The sequence below is a fragment of the Semicossyphus pulcher genome, unplaced genomic scaffold (assembly GCF_022749685.1).
Source record: "Semicossyphus pulcher isolate SPU_LCO1_2020_fin unplaced genomic scaffold, fSemPul1.0.p SCAF_1, whole genome shotgun sequence".
NCBI lineage: Eukaryota > Metazoa > Chordata > Actinopteri > Labriformes > Labridae > Semicossyphus > Semicossyphus pulcher.
In genome coordinates, this window is record NW_027211603.1 from 33169409 (window position 1) to 33196284 (window position 26876).

The 26876-nt window shown below is 40.9% G+C and overlaps 3 protein-coding genes across 3 annotated transcripts; 2 read left to right on the forward strand and 1 right to left on the reverse strand.

The window, feature by feature from the left end:
* The first annotated feature begins 588 nt into the window (after nucleotides 1-588).
* On the forward strand, nucleotides 589-4900 carry LOC138591008 (uncharacterized protein F13E9.13, mitochondrial). The gene is made up of 6 exons (XM_069661489.1): nucleotides 589-661; nucleotides 1204-1286; nucleotides 1368-1548; nucleotides 1869-2019; nucleotides 3487-3614; nucleotides 4710-4900. The coding sequence occupies exons 1-6, from the start codon at nucleotides 589-591 to the stop codon at nucleotides 4898-4900; spliced, it is 807 nt and encodes a 268-aa protein (XP_069517590.1).
* Nucleotides 4901-4974: 74 nt separating this feature from the next.
* Nucleotides 4975-10639, reverse strand: LOC138588294 (tumor protein p53-inducible nuclear protein 2). Its single transcript, XM_069658329.1, has 4 exons — nucleotides 10531-10639; nucleotides 9028-9164; nucleotides 8762-8909; nucleotides 4975-6072 (listed from the first exon to the last, which is right to left on the reverse strand). Exons 2-4 carry the CDS (start codon nucleotides 9149-9151, stop codon nucleotides 5844-5846), a joined length of 501 nt encoding a protein of 166 aa, XP_069514430.1. The 5' UTR covers nucleotides 9152-9164; nucleotides 10531-10639; the 3' UTR covers nucleotides 4975-5843.
* A 405-nt stretch (nucleotides 10640-11044) lies between these two features.
* Nucleotides 11045-14109, forward strand: LOC138591271 (protein C19orf12 homolog). The gene is made up of 4 exons (XM_069661813.1): nucleotides 11045-11131; nucleotides 11297-11425; nucleotides 12528-12702; nucleotides 13449-14109. The coding sequence occupies exons 3-4, from the start codon at nucleotides 12543-12545 to the stop codon at nucleotides 13712-13714; spliced, it is 426 nt and encodes a 141-aa protein (XP_069517914.1). The 5' UTR covers nucleotides 11045-11131; nucleotides 11297-11425; nucleotides 12528-12542; the 3' UTR covers nucleotides 13715-14109.
* Nucleotides 14110-26876: the final 12767 nt, after the last annotated feature.

A 26876-nucleotide genomic window follows, 5' to 3' on the forward strand; every position in this document is an offset into this window, starting at 1 on the left:
ATAAGTTTATAAGCGGGAGGCGTGCCTGCTGTTGGTGACAGCTGCGGGGGCGGAGCTTCCGAACAGGAAGTGCACGAGCACCGCATGGCTAGTCTGTCAGATGTAAACAAAGCCGTCGTTCTCTGAAATAAGGCTGAAATAAAACATAATACGACCAATATATTATTAGATGATTATGCCCTTTCGTTCTTTGAACCTAACATGTTGTTGTCAGTCGCTGTCACTCATGGCGCAGCTATTTTTTAACAATAAATCATGATAAATGTTAGCTTGTGGATGCTTCTGCTGGGCGCCCTTTTCAGCATGGGTTGCCATATCAGAGATTATCCCTCTATTGCAAACACTGCCCCTCTTCCTGAAAGAACTCGCTACACAGATTCACACGTTTAATTGTCCAGGTGTTCGGGTAATGTTAAATTGATAAACAATTGTTTTATATACTATAGGCGTGATATATACTTTGAGGATGGTTAATGTTTCTTGTTAGACAAACCTGACCTTTGACCAGTCACGTGATCCCCATTTTTAGAAAGACAGAAAACAAGATTTTACCCCCTGTTTCCTGCTTGTTTCTCAACAGAATCGGTAATGAAGATTTTGGACCTTTTTGGGCGTCTAAAATCCGCGGTTATTGGAATGATTCATGTGAAAGCCTTGCCAGGTAAACTGAGATTGCACTGTGCCATCAAATGCAAATGTAAAATTATCTGGTGTAGAAAAAGTAGGCCTATTCCTTTTATTTAACGAAGTAACAGAATATTATACTTTGAATAAATACTCCATCACAAATGTCCTGCATTGAGAAGGTCACCAATTAGCAATATATTAAATATATCAAAACTTTAAGTACACACTGTAATACAGGAAAATGGCCCTGGTTAATACTGTGGTATATTACCGTACTGTTGCAGCAACAGCAAACGTAAAGGTAAACAAATTGAAACTACTTCACTGTTTGTTAGTTTGACAACACTAATTAGGCTATAAATTCATATTAAGGTGATTGTGTGTTTTGAGTGAAAAATGGTAATTTGTTTATCAGATAACTTCTAACTGTAGCTGGCAAATTAACATGGTTGAGTAAATGGTGCATCTTCTCTCTTAAATGTAGTGGAGAAAATGGAATGAAATAAGACTACTCAAGTAAATCTGGGAGCTATAATTATATAACCTACTGTAATGTTATTTTTTTGACCCACTCAGGCACTCCCCTGGGTTGCATGAACATGTCCAAAATCACTGAAGAAGCGTGCAGGGAGGCAGAAATCTACCGTGATTCAGGGATTGTAAGTAATTGAACATTGTTTAAAGTACATTTGAAGCCTTCCAGGCTGCCAGTAACCACCGCTTTTATTCTGGTCTTTCAGGATGGTTTGATCATTGAGAACATGCATGATATTCCGTACTCCTTTTCTGTGGGCCCTGAGGTGTGTGCATGTATGACCGCAGTGTGCTATGCTGTGAGGAGCGTCTGTCCGTCACTGCCTCTCGGAGTGCAGATACTGTCCTCTGCTAACCAGCAGGCCCTGGCTGTAGCTCTGGCGTCAGGTTCAGTTTTTACATCAATTCAAGTGTTTCTGTGTCAACTGTTTCATCTGCAACTTAAGATTTTAGGTCATAACCAAAGAGGCCTTAATTCAAGTGTACTCCAAATTTGCAGAAGTATTAACAGATCTCCCTACCAAACACTAGCAGCTGATCACCTTCTCTGATTTTAAGGTATATTTATCAGTGAAATAAGCTGCTGTGTGTTTGGTCTGCAGTGAGAAACTGTACACTACCTCTCTCTGAGCAAAGGTCAGCAGTCCACTCACACTGTGGCACTGGTTAGTCAATCATAGCTTTACAATATTTCTGTATGGTCACAGGTCTGGATTTCATCAGGGCTGAGGGTTTTGTCTTCTCTCACGTGGCTGATGAAGGCCTCCTGAACGCCTGTGCGGGAGACTTACTGAGATATCGAAAGCAGATCGGAGCTGAGCATGTGCAGATCTTCACTGACATCAAAAAGAAACACAGGTGAGGTCAACGTCTACACAGGTTGATTAGTAAGTACAGCCTAAAGCATATTTGACACTTTATATCTCCGAACACAACTGTAGAGATTTACTTTTAATTAAATCATACTGACATAATTACAAATGACAGGTGATCCATCTGATCTATTGCTGCTAGTACAAGACGATTTATTCACACTGACAAATAAAATGTCAGTTAAAGTGATTTAAATTGTCAGTAGCCTAAAATTTTATTCACTTAAAGTTAAATCAGCCCGATAGTTGAATTGACATGGTGCACACCCTTTAAACACAACACCCCCAGTTTGAATCCACTAGGGGAGAGAAAGCATATTATACTATATTATCTCTCTCTCTCTTCCCTCAGTGCCTGTCTGCATCTACATTGTTGACTGTCCAACAAAAGGCAAACATTTCAGAAGTAATTTAGATCACCTCCTATGTGTTTTGTAATGACTTGACCATATACAGCAAACATTATCTGAAGCAACATGAATAATTCAGAGTTAAGTAGTTGCAGCTTCCTATTTCCAATTCTATACGTTTGAAGTTAGAAATCTGTTTTGCATTTATTGTGGGTACAAATGATAAGAATAACGCTTACATTAATTTCATTCACAGTCAATTTTTGTTGCATCGTCATTCTGGGGTCGTAAATTACTCTTCTTCTATGTTTCATTGAAGTTCAGCTGAATTTTCATTGCTTTGGTTTTCTTTGCACTTCAGTTAATTTGTAATTAGTTTACCTCTAATTATATATGTGTTTATTATGAAAATGTAAGACTTTACATGTTAATGGCTAATAGAAAAGTAAAAAAAGGGAAACATTTGACAAAAATAGTATGAATCTAACATAAAAGTTGTATTGGCCTTATCAAATGTAAGGATTCTTTTTGTAAAAAAAAAAAAAAGAGGGGTGCTGAAGATGTAGCTAAACCCTTTTCTCTAACTAGTTATTCCTTCTCTAATTCAAAATGGGAGAGCTGTGTATGTTTGGGGTTTGTACAGTAGCTCAGTCTGTAAGGAATGGCTTGGGAAGTTACATTTTAACTGGGGCTGGTATGTGAAGAGGCGCTGTGTCATTTCCTGGGCACTGTCGAGGTGCCCTTGAGCAAGACACTGAATCCCCCACTGCTCGGGGCACATGTCCCACGTGCAGCCCCCTCACTCTGACATCTCTCTGTTAATGCATTTCCATAGAGTCCTGTTTGTGCATGTGTGTATTTCGAGCCTCTGTGTGTGTAGCATGTTTGTAATAATAACAGAGTGAAAACACTGAATTTACCTTTGGGGTGTAATGTAAGTAATAAGAATACATTCTTCTTCTTCTTCTTCTTCTTCTTACTCCTACACTTTTCTGTAAATAAGAGAGAAATGCTGGACTTATTGTTTTCGTGTGTGTCTGTGTGTGTGTGTGTGTGTGTGTGTGTGTGTGTATGTGTCCGTGTGTCCGTGTGTGTCCTCCCAGCTCCCATGCCTTGACATCAGATGTGAGCATTGAAGAGACGTCACGTGCTGCTGAGTTCTTTCTCTCAGACGGACTCATCATCACGGGCACGGCGACGGGAGTGCAGGCTGACCCGAGGGAGCTCAGAGGTAACGCCATAAAAACGCTTCATGCAATCAGGAACAAGATGGTGCTCAAATGACTGCAGGCTTTGGTCATGCACTGCTGTCATTCAAAGTTGATCTTTTTAATCAATAATTTAGTCTTTAAAGAGAAAAAGAAGTAACTGCCCAAATGTTAGAAGGACCACAGCAGTTAGTATGCCATAATCTATTTGTCATTCCCCATCTGTCCAGCAGAGGGCACCCTCACTTGTTGTGTCACACTATGAGATTTTCTGACAGGTACAACATTTACTGTTTTAATGATCCAACAATATAGCACTTTCAAAGGGGCCAACGTGACTGCGTTACTTATTACTTTAGCTAAATAAAATAATGAAAGCACGATTTGAACATGTGATGGAGTATTTTCACAGTGTGGTGGTCAATCACAATTCAAATGGGAGGCTTTGATGCAAAGCATCAAGGTTTGTAACTGCTGAAGGTCTGTGGTTCTGAAATCTGGGCCAGATCTCTCTGACAGCAACAGCAGTGCTGCTATTTTAAACCGAGTCTCCAACACTACATACGGTGAACACTAAACTGGCACACAGCACACTGTCATACACTGCAACACACACAGGTTTCCATATCTTACCACTAATTTTACATTACTCTCTCCCTCTCATTTGTGCATTCCTCACTGGTTTACACAAACATGCAGGCAGTGCTCAGACAGAAAGATACTGGAGCTCACATGCCAGTATGGAGGTTAGCCTCCACTGTATCCAGAGTTCACTATGTGTATCACATCCTCACTTGGTGTAGTTCCTTGTCACCATTAAAATATTTTTCATTTACATAAGCAGTCATGAACAGGTCAAGATTCCTGCATTTCAGATGCAGTGTGTAGATTTTTTGTTAGAATAGATTTTAAGATGCGTCCATGTGCATGTGCATGTGAGAAATGAGTAAGAAATAAGACTGTTGTCTGCCTTAAAAACCTTAAGTTCCTGCAACTGACATTAGTTGTTAGAGATGTTAATTCTTTTCAGAAATCATATCATGGATTTGTATGGACATGAACAGTGTGTGTTTTTAATTTCTGTATTTGCTACTGTGATTTGTTTCTTTGCTTTGCAGAGGTTTTCCAGTCTGTGAGAATCCCAGTGCTTATAGGCTCTGGAGTGACCTACGACAATATTGAACAGTACATTGATGCAAACGGGATGATTATCGGCTCTCATTTCAAGGAGGGCGGCCACTGGGCCAATGCAGTCGACCCGGAGAAAGTGAAGAGGTTCATGGGAAAGATAAGTGACCTACGAAAATGAGATGGCAGGTTTTCTGCCTACAAATGTTGTACAGTTGCTGCCAAAATAAATACAACCACTACATTAAGAAAACATTTTACATTTTATAAATACACACAAATAGAAAAACATAGTATTCAACCTTATTTACACTCATGAGTCTGAAACGAACAATTTGTGCTACATGAAAAAGGCGAGTGCCTGCTGAAAAGTACAAAATCGTAGCCTCAATGAAAAAACATGAACAGTGGTTTTGTAATTATTCCTTTAGAGTCGCTAAGAAACAAAATGTATCTTTGGAGATTCACATTCAGTATTATGTTTTCGCTCAACATGAATACTATACAGGTCAACATGGTGTGAGATTAACTCTCATTACACTTCTCGCACAGACAGCTAAAGCTAATGCACACAGTTAATACATTCTGAGTACAGAAGAAAAATGACCACTCAAAAGGTGCAAAAATACAACAAAGTACTACAGATTTGAGTTTTTAATACTGTATCAGTGTCACACACTGTAACAGTAACAATGGCATTACAATAACACTAACACAACACCCACTTCCTAAAGGCTTTACCAACAAATCAAATAACTCAACTGATTTCTTTTAAACATGTACAAAGGATTAGATATGAAAGTAACTGTGTACTTGCCCAACCTGAGCGACCAAATGTGTCTTTCATGAAGTTAGGAGATGAACGGTCAGTTGTGAGGGTAACAATGAGGGTGATTATATTAAAAACAAAATAAAAGCTTGTGTAGCTGTGGTTCTTCTGGCAGAGGTCTGATCACAGGAAGTGCACAGGAAGTGGTGAATCTCATTTGCTTCAAGCCTTGGTGGATATACAGAACTAACTCTAAACGCTGGTGGAAACCTGAGTAACTTAAGGCACTGTGCTGCACACTGAGAATGATGAAGGCAGCTTTGAGAATCACCCTCTCACAAGCCGTTCCTCCTGTTCAGTAGTTGTAGAGGCGCTGGCAGGGCTGCTTGAAGTATCCGAAGCGTTTCTCTGAGAGGGAGAATCGTGTCTTAGCCAGGTTCTGCCTGTGGAGAGTGCTGCGGCTCAGCTTCTTCCTCTCAGTCTGGGCCCTGGCTCTCTGGACGGCCAGCAGCTGGATGTTGGAGGGCAGAGGGATCCCCCAGGCAGCCAGACGCCAGGAGATGTGCCGCCTCACTGCCACTGGCCTGGACAGACACAGGGGATGGGTTATAGTTTGTGTTAATGAAATACATCAATACTTTATATGCAATATGAAATTGATAAAGAATTACTGTACACCAATATTTAAAAGTCTTGATCCTTTAATGTGCACTTAACACCTTAAGTGGCCCCAAATTGTCTTTTGACTTTCTAAACCCTGATCTCGCTTAGGATAGTTTGACATCTTGGGACAAATGTTTCTTTGATTCTTTTGCCTAAAATAAGATGAGAAGATTTACAAAGTTGTTGTGATTTAGCGCTAGATAGAAAAATATTGACTTATTGATGACCAAAGATTTGAACAACCCTTTTTTCTATCTAACAAATGTGAAGCTACTGTCAGGAGACAGTAAGCTTAGTTTAGGAATAGAAAGAGGAAGCGTATGTTGTACCGGTACCTTTAAAGCTCACTATTTAACATATTTTGTCCTGTGTGTTTAATTCACACATTAACTGAGAAGCAAAATTGACAAGTTGTGGTTTTACAAGAGTACGTACCATATATGTCCTGGCAGGGCAAACTGAGTTCAGTTGGAGGACAGTACCTTTAGCAATGATGATGCTGGAGGCACTGTCCTCCTGAAAGAAAAACAGGTGAAAAGCATGGGGGAATGATTTGATAACTTACCTCTCAACACAGTGAGTATCAGAAGACAACAAAACAAGCCAGAAACTGAATGCAGAGTTCTGCCCAAACTTCTCTGGCCCTTCTCTGGTGTACGAACTCTCGATGAAACTAAAACGATGGTTTGGCATCCTGAGAGTTTCAGAAAAATAAACCTTTAAAGGGCAAAGCCACAGTTGCCTCTCTGGGGTCTGAATCAAGTATATCGGTCAGGAAATCAAATCAAGAATGAAGATCAAGGAAGTTAGAAACCAGAATCCAAAACTGCCAACAAAAGCAGTAAAGGCTGCATCATAAGGATGTTATGGCAGCAGGATGGCAGGGCACTGACTAACACAGAGATGCTTCAGGCACATCGGAGGAGGGGGCTCGTCTGGATGAGGGGGTAAGGCAAATGAAAATCCTGGTAAGTCAGAGACAGAAAGACTTTGTGGGCTGACATCTGGATTGGCAAAGGTTAGCAGGATGATGTTCATCATTCATAGCATATATGACCTTCTCCAGAGTCAAACAAACCTTGTCCTGCTTAGAATAAAACAAGACCTTGGCTGCACTGTGTGTGGACATCAGCCACTCTGAATGAAGTCAGATCATATCAGGAACAACAAAGTCCTGACAGCAAAAGCATCTCAGTTGGAAGATCGAGCCAAAAAGAACAGAACCAGACAAAAGTTACATTTATCCAAATGTATCGAGAAACAGAGAGAATGGCGGAATGGTGGAACCCAGAAGATGCCTCATTTCCTCTTAGAAGATTTTTACTGATCTTGTCCAAAAGCACAAGAAACATCATCATGCTTTAAGCTGGAGTTTAGTTTGAATGAGAGAACAGAGGAACCCCTCAGGCAAAAGCTCTTAAAATACCAGGATACTGGTTGGGGCATTGACAACAGATGAAAGGTTGTTTTAAATGTTGAGATCAGAGCTGGAGGTTTTATACCAGTCACTGTGTAAAGCACGTGATATAAAAGCTGCCCTCTAAACAGTAATGATTATTATTTTTCTCTGGGTCATGTACACTGAGTAATGCTAGAAAGAATCACACACATATTCGAAACTTTTGTTGAATCAAATTCCTATCTTATATAGATAAATGTCATTCACCATATTCACACAGCAGCCTCTGAGGTCATTGTCAGGGTAGGAAGCTCAAATGCTGGTATAATCATGTTTTATTACTGGTGCTGTGCTGTTTATAGTGTTGTTTGTTCTGTGTTATTATATGATGTAAGGTGGCCTTAAGTGCCATGAAAGGCGCCTTTAAATAAAATATATCAATGTTTTACTGATGTATTTCATGCTGTATATCATACAGTAGTCTATCTGACTATCACTATCATTTGGATCAGAAGGCCATGTTCTAAACTTAAACAACATATTTTGTAACATTAAACATGTTGCTACCGTTAAACAACAGCTAATAGCATTCAACATTTCAACGTGGCGTCAGCTAGGAAGTAAAGTCCTTGCTAACATTACGTTAGCTAACATAGCTAGGAGTTGCTGCCTTTCCTATTTTGTCATGTAACACAAACATGTTGTTTCCGTCTTTTCCTGTTCATTGTCTTTTCAGTTTCAATCAAATGGCTGTTAATTATTAATGATTTGTCTAATACTCTAAATATATGCTATTTGCTACATGTGTGACATGACAACAGCATTTGAGCTTCCCACCATGCATGATGTCAGAGGAAAATGGCTGCTGTCTGAATATGGTCAATAGAAAAAGAGGACAGTGCAACCCAGAGCAGGGTGACTTGTTTCTGTTCCCTGTTTAGGCACTCTTAGTTTTTACATTTTTTAACCAGACACTGATAAAATAGCATCTAAATATTGGAATCATTTGGTATTTAGGTATTACTTTCCAGTCACAGGGTGTATGCCACATAAGGACTTTGGACAGGACTGCACTTTGGGACTCCCGCCAGTTTTGGAAAAGGATGCGAAAGACATTTTCCTGCCCTTACAAATAGAGTGGTGTGAATTGTTAAGTGGTTATTTATCTTGGTATAAAGACAAATGTGCTGGAGGTGTAAATGGACATTAACCTTGAAGTGTCCGCTTGGTCTCCATCAGAGCCTTCCTCCTCCTCCGCTTCACTCATCCTATGCCTCATCTGGTAGACGGACATGCTGGGGTGCTCAATCAGCAGGTTCTCCAGGGGGTCCACTTCAGGGGCGGATAGTGACCTGGTCTCTATATAAAGGAAAGATTTCAACCCAGAATTAGCTGCTCCCTCACTGAGCAAAGAACGTCTTGAATAGATTGATGTGAATAACACGCTGATGTACATCTATCACAGTCCTTGTCTTACCTGGGAGATCAACAATGACCCATCCTCCATCCTCAAACTCCGTCAGCTCATCATAACTGTCGTCTGCATCCTCAAAGTCCTCACCAGAATTCCCAAGCAGGTGAGAAAGGATCTTTCCAATCATCTTCTATTGCAATCTGTAAATAAATAAAAGCAAGCAGGTAGATTGCAAATATGCAGCAAATACACAGCATTTACGTTTGGAAACAGATAATGATGTTGAATATGCCAATATTAACATGTAAAAGTGAGCACTGAGTTTATCTGACTAACCACATCCACTTCAACCTGCTCCCTGCTGGTGCCTTTTGCAAAATAACAATGCCAATGGCTCCCCCTTGTGGCCGTCTTAATAAACACTCTTAAGACCTGTTATGTCCATATCACACTCGCTCTATATCAACAACTGTTTCCATTACGCATCTCAGAAACCTGAGCAGACTAAGTTGTTACGTTGCTGTGACGGGGAATCACGGGGTCAATTTAAAAATGAGAGGGTTGAACGAACATGATCATACAAGAGGATCAAACTACACTCAATTCACTGATGTAATATACTCTGAGAAACTGGTTCAGATTTCTTCCATGAAGGAGTGAAGTCACTTTTGTGACTTCAGACTGCAGCTGACTGACCTTCTGTCCCTTACTAATGCCCGTAACCTGTACATTTTGTGATATTTTTATTAACATTGTGGACTATAGTAAATTGTAAAGTAGTCGCGATTATAAGATACTGAACTCATCCTGTAGGGTACAGTGATTAAATAATGACAAATGTAACCGTAGGCTATGTGAAGGCCTAATGAAGGTTCAATATATAGCTACCAATTCTTTACGTCAGCTTATAGTTTGCAGAAGACTTTATGTTCCTAAACTGTTAAATATATCCTCAAAATAAATTATGGCTATAAACAAAAAAACATAAAATAACATGATATAGGCAACTGAAATACAACAGCAGAACTACATGGCATAGGCTACATGTTATTGCACATATCACAGGTATTACAGGCTACATTTCTTCTGCTGTCGTTTAATATACAAACATAGATCCATAAATAGATCCGTGTTTTCCCTGAGTGTCTGGATGCCTTCGTGCCTGCTTGTGGGTGTCCGCCCAGAATCCAATGTAACCAGACCCCTCCCTGAAAATACAGACATACTGCAGGACCCTGTCCACTCACACAGAGTAATGATACAAACCCTAATAACATGATCCGCAGTACTATCACAATATTATATGAGAAAAACATCTGCCTGCGAGATTACTTTGCCCAATTTTTTGTTATCGCCACTGCTCGTATTTGGTGACTTTTATCAAGTGGAGAATGTAGCGCTGCTATAACATATCAAAACCGACGATAATCAGACCCCCAAAAAAGCAAAGACTTTAGAGGCATCACAAAGAAAAGAGGATTGTAGTTAGAGAACAAAAGACTAATGACATCCAAGGCTCATAAAGGTCAGTATTTCTCAGTGATGAACACAGACTACATCTCTTACCTGAGAAAATTAAATTATGTTGTCTTCAGGTGTGGCCGTTTTCAAAAATGGTCCAGCTTTGCTGCTGTTCTTCGGAGATTGTTTTGATCACAGAGTTGTTTATCGCCAAGGGTTCTCACAGTGTCCTGAAACGTCACCAGGCCCCGCCTAAAAGGGGCGGGGCGGGCGCGTGTCATCACTAAGTCAACTTTTCTTAAGGCAGAATAAAGTACTCTATAGGTTGAACTAACATTCAAATTATTAGATAATAACCGACCGGGTGGACAGGGACAAAGCGATGAAAAGCTAGATATCTTCATCCTAATGTTTTTTAAGAGTTTAACAATTTTATCAAAACCCTTCTAAAGTTCAGGAAGGTTCATCTCCTCCAAACAGTAGTTTTTGTATTGCGCAAGCGCAAGATGTCATGTCTGCTTTTTGTTATTTTTGAACAGGCATTCAATTATCAAAGATAACTTTTTACTGGGATTATGGAACAGCGTTGATTTTTTTATTGTACAAAAACAAGATTAAACCGCTGCCATTACTGCCCAAGCTGAACATTTGACATTTGCCCTTCCCGGCGCATGGGGACTTGCGTTCAGAAACTTTACTAAGACAAGTAAGTGCGCAATATAAGCAGCTTGGATATATTATGACATTGTATGAGTTTCCTTGAGTCATACGATAGGCTATAACTCATACATCTATTTTTTTATTCTGATGAAAGGAATAATCTTGTTCTGGTCGTCTGTTATATACTCTCTGTCCTATGACATATTTATAGAAACCCGGAAGTAGCGCGACCGCCGATCCCATCATACACTGCAAGTGTAAGCTACGTTTTGAGGGAAACCAAATACATGGGACACAAGACGGAAAAGCTCTACTTCACACACATTGAAGAGGATTGAAGGTAAGACTAAAGCTAATTTGAATATTGTTAAAATTCGAATAATTGTTGAGAGAATTCTTGTAGCTCTCTGTTTTCTCAGCTTAAAAAAGACCAAGTTGCCTCTACGTGCTTAAAGTCATAGTTATTCAAACTGTTGTACGTTAATGAAATAGAAATTGAACTTGAACTGTGTTGCATTATTCTTATCCAACCATGGTGGGCAAACCCCACGTCTTCATTGTCATTAAATCCCCTTGTCTGTTAAAAACACTCACACACACACACACACACACACACAAACATGGTCTTAGCTTTTTATACCTAGTTATATGAGTCCCCCTAGACCAGCACTCGTTGTACTCGCAGTTTAAAAGCACAACATACATTTAATAAAGATTAAGAATTGTTCAAACATATTTCATTTTGGCCGAAAAACAACTGTGTATTATGAGGATACTAAAAGTGTTGGAGTTTTCTGATGATCCAGGTAATTTTATGCTGATCATGTCAAGTAAAAGTGAAACCGAATGCATTAGTTACGTGGTGTACTGTCTGTTCTTCTCATTTAATTACATTGCCTCAAACTAGCTGACTTCTGCCTCTGGGTCTATGTACTGCACACAAAACACTTTGTGATTAACATGCAGTAAGTGCAAATCAGTAGTTAACATTAGTAGAGGCGTTGTGTGATAACTTTGCTTTCAAAGTAAGATTAGCACATAGAATCTAAAGTACAATTAAAACAGTTTACCTGCAGGTTGTACTGAATGTGGTGTTTGGTTTTTGTCATGGGGCTAAATTTAATGATCTGATACTGATTTAATGATCTGAACTCTGTCTCATAATAATTGTGGTCCACACTTCCTCTTTTTATTGTGAGAAAATCTGCAGAATGTGACTGTATTACATAAAAATATGTTTGTAAGTATGTATTTTGAGTGACTAGATTGGTTTTGTTTGTTTGGTCTCATCTGTGTGAACACTCGGCTCAAAAAAATCTATTCTGTGCTGCACAGCAAGTAAGAGTTTTCTTCTAGTCTGAAGCAAGGCGTAAAGATTGGTCTTTCTTATTTTATTTTACATTAGCCACCACAGTAGACTTGACTCACTTCTGTGTCTTCAGTGTCTCCCTGCGGGAATGGCTCCAAGGATGGATGATGTTGTGCGTCTGTGCTGTGAAATATCAGGTCATGATCAGATCAAAGTGGCCGTGAAAAACTCCACCAAAGGAGCAATGGTGGCAGGAGGAACTGCTTTTGTTGGTGGGCTTCTTGGTGGACCTCCAGGGATCGCTGTTGGTAAGAATTATTCCTCACCCAAAAACTACTGATTGTGATCCCTGTGTTAACATCAACACTGCCTGATGAAACCTTTAACATTGATTTTGAGATTGTGTGAAAACACCGAACTTTGTGAACATTCTTTGAAATCTACTAATTAGCTAATCAGAGTGGACATATTTAAGGAGGCACCACTGCTTTCTATTATCATAAGTATCTCCAGCAGCCCCTCCTTCTTATTTACTGTTAGGTTATTGATCCACTGAAAATTATTCAGCAGTGATTATCTGTATTGTATTCTCTTTACTCTGCTCATAGCTGTTTTCATTTTGATCTCCCCAAACTCTTGAGAAACACATTTTAATTTTTAGCTGTTTAAAGCTCCACTATATAAGCGAACCAACTTTGCAAATTAGAGCTTATTTTTTGCTGAAAACAGCAGTCTGCTGATAAGAGGAGAAGTGAAAACAGCATTAGAGTTGTGGGCCATAAAACAGAAAGAACAAGCTGCAAGAGGTCATCAAGTTCAGTAAGGTAGAGTTGAGGGAAACAGCAGAGCTATTCCAGTGAGATTGCCCTCGCAGTTCATCACCAGAGGACACAGCTCTCACATCACTTTCAGTAGTTTAAACCATTGTTAATATGAAGCTCTTGATGATAGTAGCTTCAACTTTTATTTAATGTTTTAATAACATTTGTTTATACTTAAGTTTATACTGACCCTGTAATTGACCCAATGAGGACCCTCTCTGTGTCTCTTCCAGGTGGAGCTGTGGGGGGTCTGTTGGGCAGCTGGCTCACCAGTGGACAGTTCAGGCCTCTGCCTCAGATCCTGATGGAGCTGCCTCCTAACCAGCAACAGAAGCTCTATCATGACATCTTAGCTGTCTTAGGCAACCTGGACTGGACCGACGCTGCCCAACTCATTGCTTTAGTGATGGGCAACGCCACCCTCCAGCAGCAGGTCACCGCTGCACTGCTTAACTACATCACAAAGGAGCTCAGAGCAGAGGTGCGCTATCAGGACTGAGTGATGGATGCTCACGGACTTTTAAGCCAAACACAAGCAGAGTCCTTTACAACTAATTTTTGTACTCCTTTGAAACAACTGTGAATCACGGATGAGTCACTTTAAAGTGCCTGTCTGAGTTGTTGCAACAAGAAGGGAATCCCTACAGTCATAGTAAGGAACTGTCTGGGTACCTCAGTAATGAATGAAGAGGGACATAATATAAAGAATTATGTTTTGTACGACAAATTATGTAAACATCTCTTTTTCCTTGTACTTTTTTAAACTTAGTAAAATAATGTGCCTGGGGAGTCATTATTCTGCATTCCAATATAATCTCTTTTCCCATACTCTGTATCAGGGTGTTTTTAATGTACCTCCATTATACCTTTATCAAATTAAATAATTTGAAGCTACTGTGCTTTTGAGTATTTATTGTGCTTATTTAAAGCTCCTAGTATTGTAAGGTCATATTTTAAAACATACACACGTCTTGCTTTATTGGCCCCGTGCCTATGACCAAATCACAGCTACAATGATATTGAGTATAACATCACAACCTAAAGTGGGATATTGCTTTTTTTACAACAGTTATACAAGCGGTAAAAAGTAACAATCATCAACAAACTTTTACTTTTTGCTCCACCAACTCAAATAGTTTCACAATTTAACTGAAACTGGACTGTCACGTTAATCCTGCTTTGCTGAGCACTGGCAAGTTTTATTTTTTAAATATTTAAATTTACCATTATATGCTACATAGATGTTATGTGAATGGTTATTTCATGACTGTCGTCAATATTAGAATCAATTTTAAATGTCAATTTTTGGTATTAAGTTGAGGACTTGGAGAGCAATTGTTAAGCCTTTTAGCATCAGTATTACCGGGGGAAGCTGACGTACCAACTGTGGTAAACATGCCACAAAATCCGTGATTGTGTTGACTTGACGCAGACCCTGAGGCAACATTCATTTCATGAATGTTTATTTTACCTTAACCCCCCCGATGTAACCTGCACAAAGGAAATCAATCAGGAGTTCATGTATTTTACCTCATTAGGGTAAAGCTATGCAAAGGTTGCAGTCACATGCTAATTGATTGTGTAAAACAAAACAATACTCGTTTTGTGTGTCAGACACAAATCTGTTTTATGTAACAACCGTTTGACCCAGAGAAAGGATGCAACAGATTGATCTGCTCTTTATCAAAATACCCTTTTGAAGAAAAGGAACAAAGTGTAGCCTTCTTTTAATCAGACATGTACTGTATGTCTTCAGGGAAAATAGGGAGTGATTTTAGAGTGTATTTTAAGTTATACTTAAGGATGCCTTAAAGTGCTGAAAGAAGTTTCAGTATAACTGCAGGCTCTGAATAAACTATTATATTGTTAATTTTAGTGTGAAACCCAAGTGAGAAGTAAATGGGAGTCAGTAGACACACAAGTCCTAAATGGTGTTGAAATGTAGCATAGATAAAATGTACTGCAGCTTTAACATGTACAGAAGCTTCATGTATTTGTGCTTGCTTAGACATTTGTCCTGTTTTTCTATATTAGAAGAAACCTCAAAGTCCTGCCAGAAGCTCTCTCCTGCCAACAAAACAGTTGCTTCTACAAATCAACCTGACGAACAAAAAGCCTTCATATTTTGGCATGTAACATGCTCAAACAAATTAAGGGAACACTTAATCGTCACAGTATAACACCAAGTCAGTTAAACTTCAGGGATATCGATCTGTCCATTTAGGAAGCACAAGTGATTGTGAATCAATTTCACCTGCTGTGTTGCAAATTAAAGAGACAACAGGTGCAATGGAGAGGCAAAAGCAAAACAACCCCCAAATAGGGAATGGTTTTACATGTGGTGACCACAGACAGTTGCTCTCTCCTGATACTTCCTGACTGATACTTCTTTAGTTTTGTGTTCTGCTAGTGTCCTTGTCACTACTGGTACAGGACAGGGCCATAGAGGGCATCAACCCAGCAGCAGGAGCGATATTTGCTACTTTGTGCGAGGAGGAACAGGAGGAGCACTGCCAGAGCCCTACAAAATGACCTCCAGCAGGCTACTGGCTTGCATGTTTCTGACCAAACTGTCAGTTGGCAAGAGAGAGCTTCTGGCAGGACTTTGAGGTTTCTTCTAATATAGAAAAACAGGACAAATGTCTAAGCAAGCACAAATACATTAAGCTTCTGTACATTTTTAACCTGCAGTACATTTTATCTATGCTACATTTCAACACCATTTAGGACTTGTGTGTCTAGTGACTCCCATTTACTTCTCACTTGGGTTTCACACTAAAACTAACAATATAATAGTTTATTCAGAGCCTGCAGTTAACCCGAAACTTCTTTCAGCACTTTAAGGTACTGGGATGAAATCCTCCAAGCAATTGTTAGACCTTATGGTGGTGCAGTGGGCCCTGGGTTCCTCCTGGTGCAGGACAATGCCCGGCCTCATGTGGCCAGAGTGTGTAGGCAGTTCCTGGATGACGAAGGCATTGATGCCATTGACTGGCCCTCTTGTTCCCGTGACCTAAATCCAACTGAGCACCTATGGGACATTATGTATCGATGCATCAGACGCCGCCAAGTGCCGCCAAGTACCGCCACAGACCAGGAGCTCACTGATGCCCTGATCCAGGTCTGGGAGAAGATCCCCCAGGACACCATCCGCCGACTCATCAGGAGCATGCCCTGACATTGTTGGGAATCCATACGGGCATGTAGGGGCCATACACACTACTGAGTCACATCATGAGTTGCCACGATGACATTCACGTAAGTTGGATCAGCCTGTGATTTCATTTTTTTACTTTGATTTTGGGTGTAATTTTGAATCCAGCCCTCAATGGGCTGATGATTTTGGTTTCCAATTTCCAATGACCGTTGTTACATCATTTTGTTCTCAACAAATGATACAATGTACATCAGTAAAGATTTTCCACTTGAATTATACGTTCATCAAGATCTGATGTTTGATTTAAGTGTTCCCTTAATTTTTTTGAGCAGTGTAGGTTATACAATAGACACCTGGGTTGACCCTGAACTTAACAACAACCATTACACAAGATGAGAGCTGCTCACTGAATTTTGAGTTATCTTGTTAATTCAGAAAACACAAGGCAAACTTTTTTTCTCTGTGAATTAATAACGCTTACGTACAAGATAAGTGGAAGTAATTGAAGGAAAATACAACAGCTCAAGAGTATTAGAAGTGTAACTTTAGTGCTTAAAGCTGAATAGTATGTCCAGCAGTGGATCTTATCTCCCCTTTACAACAAAAAATTCTTGTTTCAGTTTTGTATCCAAAACATGAAAAAAGTCATCTCTGCTAAATGACTTGGTGGGATCGAAGCCATTTTTTAATAGTAATCTGTCTAAACAATTTGAAATAATTATTGTGACAGTAGGACAAACATTTTTTTCAGATTACACTTAAATGACACTAAAATTGCACAGCGAAAATGTGTAATATGCAAATGTATATATATTATATAAATGTCAACCTAATTAGTCCTGTTAACTTCAAAATAGTTAAATTTAAAATATAAAGCAAATTGTCAGCTGTCCCCCGTCACACAAAACACAGGCGACACAAATTAGAGGTGGAAACAGACCGGTGCTCCTGTCTTTACCCACTAGAGGGCAGTAAGACCTCTATAATAAAAGAATATTTCAAGTTCAATGTGGGATTGTTTTTAGAGTTGAGCTGTATTGAACAAATTGTTTAATTAAATTGTATGAGTGTGTTTTCACCATTAAAAAGCTAGCTCTTGTTCTCCTAATTCATATAAAACTATTGTTGTGATGCTGAAAGGACCAGGCTCCTTTTCCAAATGCAGCCAGATCCTGTGTCTGACACAGACCGGACCCTGGTTAGAAGGCACAGAATACACCAACACACAATGTCTAACTTAAAACTGGCTGCTGATAGCAACCTGATACAGTACAGTACAGTATGCATTAGCTTTTACACTGTACTGAGAAATATAGTCTCTGTTGTTCTATCCTCTCTGATGCTGCAACACATATTAGTATAGAGGATGAACAAGAAACCAGATGGTCCATTAAGTCTAATAAGAAAAAAAGATAAGATAAGATTAGCTTCATTTAACAAACTATCAAAAGTCAGAAAGGCCTTAATGTTAATCATTTGCAAATATTTAATTGTTGTCACTTACAGATAAACATATTTGTGAACATTTAGTGGGGGGCTGGACAATCACGTTTGTATACGTCACCAAGTTAGCTATGAACTGTGGGTAAATCCGACAGGAAAGTCTGCGTGAAGTCTGCAGATATGCACTCTCACGGAAAGTCTGGAATTTGACGTTGAAATGTCCGCATCAGAGCCCTCACGCACTATGTGATCTGACAGTGGGACAAGTGTCATTGCTATCTTCACCCAGCGTAGTCGTAATTTTCATGCCCAGCGCCCACGTTGTGTAAATAGCAAGTCATCTTGCGCCACCGCTAGCGCCCATGGGCCCTATGTATAGGCGTGTTTTCGACATAACATGAATCAAATCAATCAGAGTGTCAGCTGTCATTACCGAGTCTGGTTTGCGGAACAAGTTGGACAACAATCTAACCGTCATGCAATGTGCTTAGCAAGTGGCGATCGATTCTGCGCAGGCCTCGCTCATCTCGAACAAGCCTATTTACACAGCGGATTTTTAATTAATTTAATTTAATTAATTAATTTACCCTGAAGTAGAAAATCTCACCTTGAGAACAGACCAGTCATTCAGGGAGAGCTGGCAGCCAGAGCATCACCAGGCAGAAAAAAACCTTCCCTTCTGCAGCCTGCTCATAGATACATATGGTAAAGTCATTTCCAGCTGACTACATGCACCAATGCTGCCTTGAGGTTATGAGGAAGTTGCTGTGTCTGTGGACAAAGGGCAAGACGGGAACATGAATGTCAACAGGCCAAATGACTAGTATCAGCAAGCATCTGGAGGCACTGAAAACAGAAAGCCAAGGGGACTGGAGGACCTTGACTGCTTGAAAGCAATGGAATTCCACCAGTTTGCTCTCTACACTGGGAAGATTGTGTTGAAAGGTATGCTGAGAGGGAGGAACCCTGCACTGATGACAGGAGCTGTGGACTGTGATTAATGTGAGATGAATGCATGGGAATAAATGAAATACATTTCTTGGTTTTTTTCCTGATGATCTGTAAAGTCACTAAATCTAGGTCTCTTGGTCGAATGACACGCAAATTTATGAAGAAAAAACTGAAAAGAAGTTTGAGGAAATAAAAAGGGGGAGAATGCAAAGAGATAATACATACACGAATATCATACATAAAATAAATTTAAAAATGAAAAAAAAGTTAAATATTATGCAAAAATAAATGGATAAATTAAAGGGAAAAGTAAATAGGAAAGTAAATAAATAGGGGGATTAAGGTAAATGAATAAAGAAGCAAATTTAAACAGTAATTTCAATTTATGTCTAATTTTATCAATTAACTTGCCTCCCTGGAGAGACAGCAGGAAAAATAACTTTTGCTTTTAGAACTTCTGATTTGTTTCGTTGAATTACTCAATATTTTGTTTGCATTGTTGATAACATTTAATCATGCATTACTATGGGTTCTGTATAGCTTACGGAGGCCAAAAAGTACAAAGGCCACAAATACCTTGATGTGTTTACTTAGCAGTCACAGTCAAATAAGAGTAAGCACTCTTATTTGACTGTGACTGCTAAGTAAACAGATCTCCCCAAAACAAGTTTTTTAACAATCAAACATAGGCCCTTAACTCACTTGGTATTAACACGTGGTTTCCATGATCGGATCACAAGTGGTCAGCTCTAAGCACTAGTTTTCACACTTTGCATTTCAATGCGTTTCCAAATGCGTCTTCAGTGACCACTTGTGATCAGATCTCACTTTCCCGCTCTGTATGCAAATAAACAGGAGCCTCATTCACCTTAATAAGACATTAAAAACATCATATAATACAAACACTGTGAGTCTTCACAGCACAGAGAGGGGGACAGCTGCTGTGCAGGCGCTCAGAGGGAGGGGGGGCCTTATGCCTGATGCTCCTCTACAGCTCTGTGTTTATCAGTGAAATATATGAACTACACAGCATATGGACATATGACAGCATTTGAAGTGTGCGCGGAAATACAGACAGATCACGATGTTATTGAGTCAGGGGCAGACCATGAGAAACACACATCAATCTGTGTCCTCACTGCACTGCATGATTTACCCATGCCGTCTCTCCCCCTCGTCGGTTCAGGATCTTCCCGTATTAAAAACGTATGCAGTCTCCTTACTAAATAAACACAGACACGATCGGTCTGTGTATCCGTGCACACTGTAAATCTATGTTTACAGGTGCTGGAGTGACATGAAAAATAAATAAAAATAAAATTTTTAGAGACATAGTAGAGAAATGTCTAATCAGGAAAGAGAGCCGAGTGGGAGGTCCTTAATGTGGCCCAGGACATATGTGCGTACACACTGCCAGACGCGTCCCAGTCAGGTCCCAGACCACTTCTGTATGCGGCCTGAGTGATCGGATCTGAATGTGTCCTCAATCTGTCCTGGGTGTGTTCACTACTGTAGTTAAGGCATTCCACTTGTGATCCGAAAACCACATGTTAGTACCAGGTGTGTTAAGGCCATAGTACAGTCAATGAAAGGGCTTCATCTCAATTGGTTTGTTCTTGCTTTGCAGCTGATTTGGAAACATCAGAAGGTAAATACAAATTAAATTTAAAGGATAATTTACTCTTCAATTTATATTTACAATAATTCCTTCTGTTAATATATTTGTAATCACTACAGGCAGCAGTGTTAAGTGCCATGAAATAAAACAAGGTACATTTACAGCAATGTATTGTTGAATAATCCATCCCCACTGGGACCATGTATACACACTGAACAGTTGGTTTCAATTGAATTATTAATGTATAATTGAACAGTTTTTCTGCAGACCTTCATTTTTACACCACTACATTGTACCTTTACTTACTTCCCAGAGGTCGTGAAGATGTTGGAAGGATTTGAGCGGAGGATATTCCTAAAGATGGACATGATGCAGGTCTCCTTTATCAATGCCATGCAGTAGGTAGTAGACTTGCTGGAGACACGACAGCAGAGTCAGATAAACGAGGAGGACATCAGTGAGATGCTGCAGGGGAGTTGGAGAGCCTGTTCCTCCAGATAAAAACTGACCCTGCTTTCAGAAAGAAAATAGTGAGTGCAATGACATTTTGTTTTCTGGTATTTTGACAAATGACACACCACAGTACCAGATATTTTGATTTCTACAGATTCAGTACCTCAGCCTGCAAGCTGGAGGGAGCCTTGGCGATGGTGTGAGGAGGATGCTTAATAAAATTGGAGGCAAATCGCTGTTGGTGAAATATAGCTTCAATGGAAGAAAGGGAAAGAAGCCATTTACTAACCTGGCAGTTAATGAAGCCATGATCCGTAAGTATTTGTCAAGTAATTTTGACATTAACATATCAGTGTCTGTGATTTTATAAATGGCACCATAAAATAGTTTTCACTTCTAATCTAATTCACAATTTTTTAGAGGCTCCACTGGTGTCATGCCATGTCAATTTCCACACCCAATTTCAACCATAACACTTATTGTCTTGGTGCTACTGAACATTTTGGCAGCCTAAAGAGTGAGCCTCTTCAATAGGTACTTTAAAATGTCGCCCATTCACTGAAAAACTACATAAAAGAGCAAAACTTGGGCCCAGTTTCAAACAACAGGTCCTGGGTGGAATTGCTTTCACTTGTGTTCAATCTTGATCAAGTAGCTCGGTACAAAGTAGTAGCTGGGTACAAATCTCATGTTGGATGCTATTTTTCAATGGATAAAACTGGAAGCAGTCAAAAAAAGTAACATTTGTTTCTCCCTAAATTGTGCTTTTACAAAATATTTGACAAAATAAGTGGGTCAAGGGGAATCTATCTAACCTTCCCCATTTTCAATCATAAAAATCCTTCTCAGAATGGGTGTCAAAACTTCCTTTTTCTGTGTGGACTGACTTGTAACTGGCTTACTTAGAACACAATACTGATAATGTGCCTACAGATGTTATCTACTCAGTATAGGCTTTCTTACAGGTGCATGAAACAAGGCGTATCCTAAGTATAGTGGCGTACCTTTGTCACTATCGGCGCATGCTGGTATGAAGGGTTTGTACGCATGCCAGTGTAGGTGCAGATCCACAAAACACAGCAAAATTTCCAATTTTCGTTTTGCCGATTTATTACTCACAACACGTGTTTAAAACAAACTGCTTTCCCGTACTGACCAATAATAATTTTCATAGTCACAATTTACTAATAAACACTCTGACCTGCGGTGTTTTAGATGCCATGGCACGGTCAAAAACCGTATGGCTTCCTCAGCGTGCGCACCTGCGCTGATTAACCCACCTACCTAAGTAGACACACCCAACAGACCTGAACAGATAGTGCCACCTGCAAAAACGTGCACAACACAACCTGGCTCCTACACACCGGCCCCTAATTGTTAATGGTGTGCAAACAGTCAGCTCCTTTCTCACTTGGCGTAACTTCTACAGAGCTCTCTTCACCTTGAGGAACCATGCAACTGAGACCTTAAGCCTCTGCCAGCTTGAGAAATAAGTGAGCAGTTGGTCAGTAGCACGGGGTGAGTCTTTGACAATTACTGCACTCACAATGAAGTCTCTTTTCACTTCCGGGTCATCCAGTGAAATGGCTGTTTCCACAACACATTCTGGCCAATTCTCCTCTGACTTCCGTAGGAAGTTGGGCCCTTCCACCCAACTGCTGCCAGTCAGCAGTGCGTCAACCTTCATACCTCTGGATGCATGGTCAGCTGGATTTAGCTTAGAACCAACATATCTCCACTGCAACACATTGGTGGCATCCCTGATAGCTGAAACTATGTTTCCCACAAAGGTATGAAATCGTTTGTCCTCATTTTTTATATACTTCAGGACAGAGGTGCTGTCTGTCCTGAAGACTGAGTCTTCCAACTGTAACTGCAGCTCTACTCTCAACATCCTGTCCACTCGAACAGCAAGAACCGCCGCTGTGAGCTCCAAACGTGGAATAGTGACCTGCTTCAACGGTGTCACTCTCGCTTTGCCGAGCAGGAAAGCAACATGAACATCATGCTGACTGTTCTCCATCCTCACATAACTGACAACATCATATCCACATTCACTTGCGTCAGAAAAGTGATGCATACGAGCCTGCACAAGCGGTCCAAAATCCTTTGGCTTAATGCACCTCACAATCTTAAACTCTGCAAGCTTGACAAGCTCTTCCAGCCACTTTGTCCAGTGTTTCTGTATGTCACTTGGTAAGTTGTCATCCCACCCAGAGCTTCTCCTGCATAGGTCCTGCAGCAACACTTTTCCTGGCAGAGTGATTGGTGCGATGAACCCCAAAGGATCATCAACTGAACTGAGCAGAGAAAGCATGCCACATCGAGTGTGAGGTTTTTCTTTCACCACCGTTAGGCCATTCCAGTGCTCGAGCAGCAGGGACTAAAAACTCAGGTCGGAGCGGAACCCTTCATCTAATGATAGGACGTCATGTAAATTATGCACTGATGACAACATCTCTAGTAAACGAGATATGAAAGAACACCCTTGAGGGATAACGCGGAAAAAGGTTCAGGCGGAATAAAACTGTTAACGCTCGCAACGGGGCCGGAGCGCGGCGCGGACAGGTCGAAAATTAACCTTCTCTTCCCTGAATATTTCCTTGTAGCTACACCTATGGGGCTAGTGGGAAATACTGAAAAGGGAGAAGACTTGAATGGACCTATGACATACCCTTTATTAACCTCTTTCCCTAATAGTTGCGAGACTATTTCTGGCTCTTTCGCTGCAGACTGGAGATTTTTTGTTACGTACATAACTGAGGGAGAAGCTAAAACTCCGACCCGAAAACCCTGAGAGAGCCCTGTAAGAAGGTGATCCACGAACACTGAATCAGGATGAGATGACAGTTCAGCTGCTAAATATTTAACATTTATTGGTGTAGAAGGGTGAAAGTTCAGAATGTCTTTGAACCACGTCGCTTCTCTTGGCGTGCAAAATTCAGAGACGGAACGATGCGCCGTGGGCAGACGGACCAGGGATGTGCATCCCTGCAACTGCTGCAAACGTGAAGAAAATGGCAATTGGGAAATGAGCAGACATTTTCATTGAAATTGTTGCAGATCGGCGAGCTATTAAAGAGATGCACCTGACGGCCACGTTTGTCGGTGAGAGGTAGAGGCGAGGGTGGAGGTGGGGGCTTCAAGAGAGACTGCTGAAACGGCACTGAGGGGCACAGGGAGGCGGAATGACCTGAATGCCCACATGAGCTGCAGGTAATGATTTGATTTCCTCCGGCGAACATCACTAGGAGCTCGGTGTCCAGAATGGACCAGTCCAGGCGGATGTTATATTGTGAAATGTTCAGAGCGGCTTTTCTTGAGAAAGCTTTGTGGTACTGAAAGAATGTTTTTTCCATACTTGAGATTGAGATCACTGATGAGAGACAAATAAGCATCGAGTTCTTGTCTTCTCTCGGGGAAAGCAGAGCATATAACATCACGGAATATGCCGAAAGCTGCCACTAACTGCCCGAAACTCAAATCATTATTAAGCCGGGGATCGGCGGACTTAAAGACAGCAGTTAAATTTTCGCCTGTAGCGACGCTATTAGCGCACTCTGGTGAAGGCAGGATAAGGCTGACTAGATTAATGTCTTTGCCATCTAAGATTTTAGACCTTAACCGGGGAGATATGTACGCTGATTGAGGAATGTAAGGCCTACCTAAAATAGGAGCTGGAACAGCCGTGGCGAGTGAATGTGCTGAAGCTTCAATCCGAGTGATAGTGGATGGCTGACTTGGCGTAGTGACATCCAGCATTGAAGTGCCCGAATTTGCAGAAGTTGTAGCAGAGGAAGAAGTGGCAGATGAAGCGTTCTCCAGAGCACGAAGGCGTGCGTCGATATTACCCATAGATTTATTCAGAGCCTGTAAGGTGGAGACTAAGAAACTATCAGAGGATGAGTGTCTTGGATTAGTCGGTTCTGCGTGAGAGGGGGACCGGCAAGAGACATTTCTCCTCTTGGGCTGAGGAGCTTGCGAGGGACCTGATTTCCTCGTTCTTTTCCGACCGCGAGTTGGTACAGGAGAGGAGATGATGGAAGCAGCCGGCTGCTCGGCGCGATATGAGCATTCTCCCTGTTAGTAATTTGATAATTCCGCCAACTCGCGGAGCTGGGAGAGAGAAATACCTGGTGCTGGAGTGATGCCACGACCATGAAGCTGAGACATAAGGAATCCTGCCTCGCCTTTTGATGGACTGTCACAAACTGCAAGGCGAGCGCTCCTGCGCAGGCTGTCCGGGGAGATGGAAGCTATCTCCGGCAACACATCGCCTCCTAGATCAGGATCCTCCGCGAGTTGATCGAGGTCAGAGTCGGACATTGGAGGAAAATGAAACAACGAGATGCAACAAAGGGTGAGTAGGAAATGTTCCATTCGAAATAATCGTCTGAAACGATGAGCAGACTACGGAAGAGAGAGGAGCAGATTTAAAGTTTGACAGCAATAAGATGATTGGTTCACAGACGTCGTGTCTAACTCTGGTTGGTTAATGCTTAAATGGAAACGCCCCTAATCAGCTGATCGCGAAACAGGAACAGAGGGGGGAAAGAGAGAGAGTGTAGAATGAATGAAGTTAATAATGAATGAATGAATGAGAACATTCTTCCTGCTTGAACTTTCGCTAAGCTACATTTGTTGTGGCTGTCCTCTGGTAAATTGCTCCAGATAGAATAGACAATCTGCTGCTCCTGCCTTATCCTCCACTCCCTGCTCGAATGCCTTTATAAAAGCTCTGTCCTGCAGAGGGTTCCCTTCAAATATAGGAATATCTCTTGGTGGCAGAGATCTTGTGAGTTGCTGTTGCACCAAAGCGGCTGTTATTTCGTTTTGTCTGTGCATGATGGTAAGTATGTCTTCAGATGCGCTTTGATTTATGTGAGGTTGAGTGCATTGATGAGTGATTTGAGGTTGACTGATTTCCTTGTTTACTTGAAAAGTTGCCATTTGACTTTTAAGTTGGTGTGAATTTCCCATGCTTTCCTGGTGGTCATGCATATTGTACTGATGTTCAGAAGCTGTTTTAAAGTACCGGCCATGTTCCTTTGGTCACACATCCAGTGGTTTGTTTGAGCATTGTTGTTTGCGTTGATTTCCACAATCCAGGCTGATATTCAGTTGCCATAGGATTCAAGACAATCACAGACTCATTTTTCCTTTTTTCCTTTTCCAGATAAGACTCCATTCCATTTGTGGTTCCTACACTGGAACCGCCCACATCAGAGGATTGCAATACTGACAACTTAGCATTGGCTGCTGCAATTTCCGCTTCCAGGTCAAGCTGTTCTCGTTTTCTCCTCAGTTGTTGCTCCTGCTCCTCCAATGTGTGCCTTTCCCTCAGAGCTGCATCACGGGCAACAAGAGCAGCTTTATCTGCTTCAGCCTTTATGCGTGCAGAAGCGATGCTTGATCTTCCACTTTTACCACTTCCTTTACTTGAGTGTTTGCTTCGCACATTAGAAATGCTATCATTTGGGCTAATGTCATCCACAACAAACCCAGTTGCATGTGCATTGTTTTCATTGTTTGTGACATCATCAGTTTGATTGATACCAACAACCTCATTTTCATTTGCAATACCGTCATTGTTTGTAACACCAACATTTTCTTGTGTATTACCTTCAAAGTTTGAAACCCACATTTCTGCATCATTAATACACTCATTTAGAGACAACAATTTTGCTTTAAACCATATCTCATGTTTTTCTTGTTCATCATAAGGCATTAAACCCAACAGCTGTACATGCACTGATTTTGGATCATCACACACCACCTTTAATTCATTCAAAGCATCACTTCCACTTCCTGGTTAATCAGTCAATCAGTCATCAATCAGTTCGCAGCAACAAACAAAGTCAATAACTTCAGATCCGATCCGATGCTCCGCAGACTCCGCTGCCTCGTCGTTGCTCCGGTCTCCAGTCGCTTCGCTGCCGACGTCCCCCCAGCCGTAGCCGAACTCCACCTGAGCGTCCTCCGCAGCCGTTCCTCCAGCCGTGGCCGAACTCCACCCGAGTCGTTGCATCCGTTCCTCCA